At 33.2% G+C, this 6,917-nt stretch overlaps 2 protein-coding genes across 2 annotated transcripts; one reads left to right on the forward strand and one right to left on the reverse strand.

The window, feature by feature from the left end:
* Positions 1-2,133: 2,133 nt before the first annotated feature.
* TRIADDRAFT_57993 (uncharacterized protein) lies at positions 2,134-3,456 on the forward strand (the record flags this gene model as incomplete). Its single annotated transcript, XM_002113958.1, has 3 exons — positions 2,134-2,155; positions 2,314-2,379; positions 2,618-3,456. The coding sequence occupies 3 exons, from the start codon at positions 2,134-2,136 to the stop codon at positions 3,454-3,456; spliced, it is 927 nt and encodes a 308-aa protein (XP_002113994.1).
* A 2,132-nt stretch (positions 3,457-5,588) lies between these two features.
* On the reverse strand, positions 5,589-6,470 carry TRIADDRAFT_50482 (uncharacterized protein; the record flags this gene model as incomplete). The annotated part of the gene is made up of 1 exon (XM_002114275.1): positions 5,589-6,470. The coding sequence occupies one exon, from the start codon at positions 6,468-6,470 to the stop codon at positions 5,589-5,591; it is 882 nt and encodes a 293-aa protein (XP_002114311.1).
* Positions 6,471-6,917: the final 447 nt, after the last annotated feature.

The following is a 6,917-nucleotide window of genomic DNA, read 5'->3' on the forward strand; positions in this document are numbered from 1 at the left end:
ATTTAAAGAATAAGCTTGTAACAGGTTGATAAGAAGGCTAGCAACTTGAAAGAGACGAAAAATTTGCCTATTATTATTATAATAATTAATTAAGAACAATTATGGCACAAAATTATAACTTCAACACCAAAGATGCCTTTTTGAAGTTGAATTATTTAATAATTCAACTAATAAGCTTGTAACAGCTTGATAAGAAGGCTAGCAACTTGAAATAGACGAAAAATTTGCCTATTATTATAATAATGATGACTACAGTAATGTGTATATCAAAGCATTGCAATGAAAGTAGCCGTAAGCACTTCTTACGAATGACTCAGACTGACGTACTCTTCGTACTCATACTGTAGTCTACGTTGCCTAGAAGGGGACATGGCGTTACGTATAAAACTCGATATTGTACTGTGTAAAACTGCTATGCCGCACTCTACAGTGTACAGTACTTTCTGGGCCACCGTATTACTGTGCTATACAGTGTACTGTACACTCGGCGTACTGGGCCTGCGTACCCATGTGTGCTGCTATCGACTCAGTACGGCCCAGTATTGGACACTGAGCGTGTAGTACTGCCCTGTACTGGCCAACCCGGTGAAGATACTGTATGACTATTTCCATCCATAATCGTGTTGCATCAAGCTGTTGGCTGTTAATATAAATTTCATTTTTTTTCTTAGCTTACTGTACTATTATTATGCACAACGATAATGAAACAGAGAATAAAGTCTATTGGTAATGGCAATATTGCCGTGCATTATCGCTTTCAATTTCAAAGAAGATTAAAATTAAGTATAGAGCAAGTTATACGCAAGGTAAGCAACAATGAATTCTAACCACGACCAACTACAGTATCGCCATGGCTGGAGATGATTGTTGGCTGCACAGTGTACTGCCTTGTACAGTACAACATTATGCTTGAGTCAACCAATCTCCATCGATGTCATACACTGGTGTAAAATATACCCTTTGCAGTAGTGTCAAGAACAAGATCGTCAACCACTGTAACCCGCGAAAAATATTTAAGGCGGTAAAGAATACAACTAACTCAACTAGTTACTATCAAGGACAGGAGAGCATCTTGGTTACTGTACATTAGAATAAAATATCCATAATGTAAGGGATATTTAAATGCTGGATATTTCATCCATTATAGTATGATTTAATGTAGTTCCATCTATACAAATTAACAGTAGACAGTTTGTAATGATTAACTTTCCACCAAAATCACAAGATCGATGGTTCATTCATAACATCATAGTTACAGTGCGTTAGCAAGAGTATAAGTTAAAGTCTATAATTTACAAAAATGATCAAACTGTTGATGATATCCTTGCTAATTCCATCAGGAAATTGCAATATTATGATATAGACAGGTCATCGATATTGCTAGTAAGCATTGCTGACTGTATAAGAATACATCAGTTTTTCCATAGTTGGTAATTAAAAGAGTATCATGACAAGTGTCTTTCTGTAAGAGGTAGAACGCGCTGTGGGCAGTAGAATACGTATGACAATAGTAAAGTTATTTCGATTTTTGCAAGAGATCACAATTATTGACGTACGTTGATATGCTTGAGATGGAGAACTTCTAGTCTTTATTCACTGTAAATGAAGAATACACTATTGCATTTTTAAATAGTACCACCGATCGCAGAGTATCGGAAATCCTGTTATTAGTTAGATCCATGCAGAAGCTTGACTACAATAATGAATTATAATTAATTATTATTATCTGTACTTGCACAGTATGTACTCTACTGTATCTATAGTTCGGCCTCATTGAACTTACATTGACTCTGCACATAGCGTACATTTACAGTATATAAATATCTTTAAATAATTATATAATCAGTTCCAAAGAAATGAAGGACTGAATTTTGTTATAGTTAGGATAGTGTGTGCAAAAGGTAGAGTAGTAGCATTCAAATTGAGCACAAGCTGGTGGACATGTACTGGACGAAAACTTCATTTCAATTACCACTTGTTATGCATCGCGTATTTTATCGCAATTAATTCAATAATAAACTTTCTTATCTTAAAATGCTTAACAATATCTCTTAGTTTATACTAATCTGGCCACTATACCATTTATAGTATGACAAACCATTCGAAAACTCCGACGTTGTTGAATTATCAAATATGACCATTATTAAAAAAGGAGGTACTCATCAGTATACGTTCGTACATAACGTATTTGATTGTAATGCTATAGAAGTAAATACAAGATTAATAAATACTGGTTGCTGGTTGAATTTCATTTCAACTTGATTACTAATGGACCCAATTTGTTCATTATACCCAATGTCAACCCGTTTATAGACACATTGACTAAGCTACCGAAAAGGCTGGATTTCGGATCACTCTTTACCGGAATTAAAACTAAGGGTAAATTTCTGGAAGATGTACTTTAATTTCTCCTTTATGGAATTATAAAAAGACGTAGCATTTCTGGTGACTAATACAATCTGTTAAGATATCAGAATTAAAAAAATTTTCGAAAGTTGGTATTTATGATTCAATACTATCTCTACAATATTGGAATTAATTTTCCATCTTTATATCATTTATTATCATTATTCATAGTTATTTTAATACTAACATGAAGTTTTTATTCAATTAAAAGGTGTGTCTACACATGAATGTCTCCATGAATCAGCAACAAGCAGCGGATATCATACAAGTCTGCAAGCTGAAGAAGATCATTACACAAAAGATAAAGTAGATGTAGCACTAGATAATCAGACTGCGAAATCAACCCTTTTTATTGATGTTTTTACTGCTGAGCAACTACTTAAACGTGTTGTAGATAATTTCTTATGTCAAATGCAACGTAAAGCGGTAAAACTAAATTATAATTTTAATAGCTATGATTATAAACGGCAAAGTCGTGGTTACTTAAAAAAGACATTTTTACGGTTCACAGACGATGATATTAATCATAACGCATTAACTCAATATCAACATTTATCATATACACAAAATACTATGCATAAAAGGCAACAACTTCACCTAAACCAAGCAAGAGCAATTGATTGGCCTCATAAAACTGATGATAACAAAAGTTGTGCTAGAACTATGCCTTTTACGAATTGCAATGTATCATGCGCTAGATGCAGACCATTTAAGTCAAAGGAGAAATTTTTACATTCACATAATGACAGTGCCATAAAATGTTCAGTAAATGATCTTTCACGTAGGAGTATAAAAGACGATGATACTGAAAGCTTAGAACTTGTTGAATTTCTTAATGGCGATGTACACAATATAACTAGTAGACAGGTTGATAATTTAGAAGTTTCTTGTGCCAGAACTCGGCCTTGTCTAATAAGTGCAAATAATAGTTTGCAGCGTTTAGAAAAGCGTAAACTATCTAAGGTAGATGTTATTGAAAATGATTCAGAAACTGTAATTTCATGTGCAAGATGTAGAGATTTTAATTTTTGTAAAATAACAAATCGTTAAATAAAAACATCGTTACCATTGCAAGCATTGTTTGCTTTCTAAACGGAAAGTTGGTTAATATTGTAATGGTGCTTCGTTTGATGAAGACTACTAAACTCGTTTACGGACGTAATTAACTCCAAATTATATCTGGAGTTGCGTATGATACTGTAAAATTGCAAACAAAAGCTGTTTTTATTACCTGTGGTACGGAGGATCGTTCCGTGTATGCTTCTTAGACACTATAAGCTACCTAGAGATTGGAATTGGCTGTATAAGCTACGACTATATTCCTCTTTGTGGATTTGTAGCGGCGCTACAGTAGCGCAATCTCGAATTTGTAATGATACCCGTAATACATCAATCTCTTGACGAAAAGTGACTTAAACAGTAGCGTAGTTAATACATAGTACAGTATGCTTGCCATGGTCCTTTCATAATATATGGGACCGTCTACTGTTAGTGTTTACTGCATAAATTTTATATTCAAATAACCAATAGCCAGGTTATTAATCCTCACGAATACAATATATGCTGTAAAGGAATAGACACCGTATATCTATTAACTTGCAGTTTATATATGGTAGGACTATGACGATGTCGCACTCTGATTTTCATGACGCTGTCTCAGCCGGAGAGTATTCGCAATAATATACTGTACAACTAGCAAAGTAATGGTGCAGTAATAGGATTTAATAAGTCATTAGTTTACAGCTAGATAACTAGCGTATGGATATATTTTCGCACCTACAGTACAGTGTCGACACTTGTGACAGTAATGTAGTACAACTGTATCTTACAAGTGTTACGGCAGTCAATTTTTTCACAATGTATATCCAATTTTACAATTTTATTACTTTATAAAACACTGTTAGGTGTCTAGATGACGGCAGTTCGCAATATTATTAAAATGTTTCAAAATTTACCATCTTTCAAACAGTTTCAAATTGATATCAAATCAACAACGTATTCCAAATAAAATTCGAAGTTTAATTACAGTAATGTTAAGAGAAATTGGTGTATGATTAACAACGTACAATCAAATACATTTAAATAACACATGTTATGATAGTAGCATTATAGGAAATTAATCTTCAATCGATTAAAAATACTGAATAACATCCCTGTGAATCGGCTTATAGTAAGTGAGAACGTTAGTATGACAGTAACTAAGATAAAATTTGCTTTTTTCGCACCATAACAACACTTAATCAGCCTAAGATTATTGATTAAATATCGGTATCTATCCTAACGTATTAATTTTTTAAAACACATCTACTATACTATGCACTATAAGTACCGTAAGATATTGTTGCTGTTTGAGTTTACAGACGTGATTAACGGCTAATATAGCATCATTGCACCATAAAATTGATTGGATATCAGGACTATACAACAATGAATATACTATACCATGCTAGATAATCTGTTTACTTAAGTGGATTATTAACAAATTAATAATAGTCTTATATAATGAACATACATGATCTTTGAGATGTACTTAGAAACACACGTAATAACTTTTTATCGAGCTGATGCAGTCTTGCTTCATGCCATACATAAAAATTAAGGTTATTATCAAATGCCTGTGACAGGATATTAAGAAATGCATCTTGCATGATATTAGTAAAACTTAGCAACTTACAACAAATTCATTTTATAATGACATGATATTCGTGTTCATAATAATTATATAATTCCTCCTTAACGAGAATAAATGTGGTTAAGAATTTTGTTATTATTTTAAAGCGTTTAAAATCAATGATTTTAGTAAAATTATTATTATTTTAATTTTGAAATGAAATTTAGAACAGGCTTGAAGCTTAATCAGTATATTTGAAATTAATTTGCTTAAAAATTGAACAAAAATTACCATTTACATAACTGATAATAGTTTTACTGGATAATAATAATAAGAAGAAGGCAGCATGACTATTTACTTAATCCAATTTATAGATAGCTTCAGCTTAATAAAAATAGCACATCAAACTTAAGGGAGATGTAAAATTTGAGGTTCATTTCTAATAGTTGCAATTACTGCACTTAAATGATTGCAATCTGAATAATAATGCAGTTCCATAGTACCTTATTTTTAGTCAGGTGATCAGGTGTTGCTGTTACCAATACCAAAACTAGTCGGTGACATTTTTACGTTATCGGATACCAAGAGATTCTGTATAATCCGACGTTCCAGTGTGGAAGAAATCTTCTAACTGCCATCGTAAGGTTTCGAAGGTAGGTCTTTCGTCGGCACTCTCTTTCCAACAGTTTGTCATAATATTGTATAATGCATCCGGTGCACCAGGAGGTTTTGGCATACGATAGCCTTTTTCAACTTGTTGTAGTACTTCAGCGTTAGTCTGTCCAGGATAAGGCATTCGTCCGTAGGTAACCAATTCAGTAAGTAATATGCCAAATGACCAAACATCAGATTTAACACTAAAACGATTGTATAATATAGCTTCCGGTGCTGTCCATTTAACAGGTAATTTAGAACTTCCACTCTGGGCTTTGGCATACAAATCATCTCTAGCTAGGCCAAAATCAGCAATTTTGCAATCCATATTTTCACCAACTAAAACATTTTGGGCCCTTAAATCTCGATGAATGTAGTTTTGTGATTCCAAATATGACATTCCATGTGCAATTTGAGCACTCATATCGATTAATGAAGGCAATTTTAATTCACGGCCATCCTTTTGTAAGTAATCTGATAGGCTGCCATGTTTCATTAACTCTGTAACGATATATATTGGCTCTTCCATACTACAGACAGCGTACAATTGCACTAACTTAGGATGACTTAATTTTTTCATTATTGCAGCTTCTTCTAGGAAGGCAGCTTTCGACATCGTGCCTTCTTTCATCGATTTAATAGCAACAGACACACTGTTGTTCCATATGCCTTCCCATACTTCACCAAATGCTCCACGACCCAAAAGACGTATCTTTTTCAATGATTCGCGTGGTATCTCCCATTGGTCAGCATATTGAGATGACAGGTCAGGTATGGATGGTAATTCGTGCTGGAACATAATAAATACGATATTTGAGCGAATGTTATCTTACAAAGGAAGTGAGATTCAGCTAAAGTTTTTACAATTATCAGATAGTCAAGAAAAGACAAGGTAAAGTGTTTGACTATGCAGTAATTGCAACGTCCTCTTAGCGTTAAAGTTATAATTTGAGAGTAATACAATTTGCAAGATCATTTCTTATAATTAATACAATAAATGACTTTTACTTTCTAACTTCAATTTCGATATCGCTATAAAGTACTTTAGGCTATTTAGATATCTTTGTGTAACTTTGATTTTTGGCTTTGCATTTGTATAGTAACTTTCATAAATCTGTTTATGAATTCTCTGTCACTGGATTGAATGAAAGTTCCTACCTTAAAACATGGTTTTCTCAAGTTGGTACATAATCCATCACCATCTCGAGAGTAGTGTTCTACCAATGCTTGAAGATTAGGAAATTCC

This window comes from Trichoplax adhaerens, genomic scaffold (assembly GCF_000150275.1).
Source record: "Trichoplax adhaerens TRIADscaffold_7 genomic scaffold, whole genome shotgun sequence".
Classification (NCBI taxonomy): domain Eukaryota; kingdom Metazoa; phylum Placozoa; class Uniplacotomia; order Trichoplacea; family Trichoplacidae; genus Trichoplax; species Trichoplax adhaerens.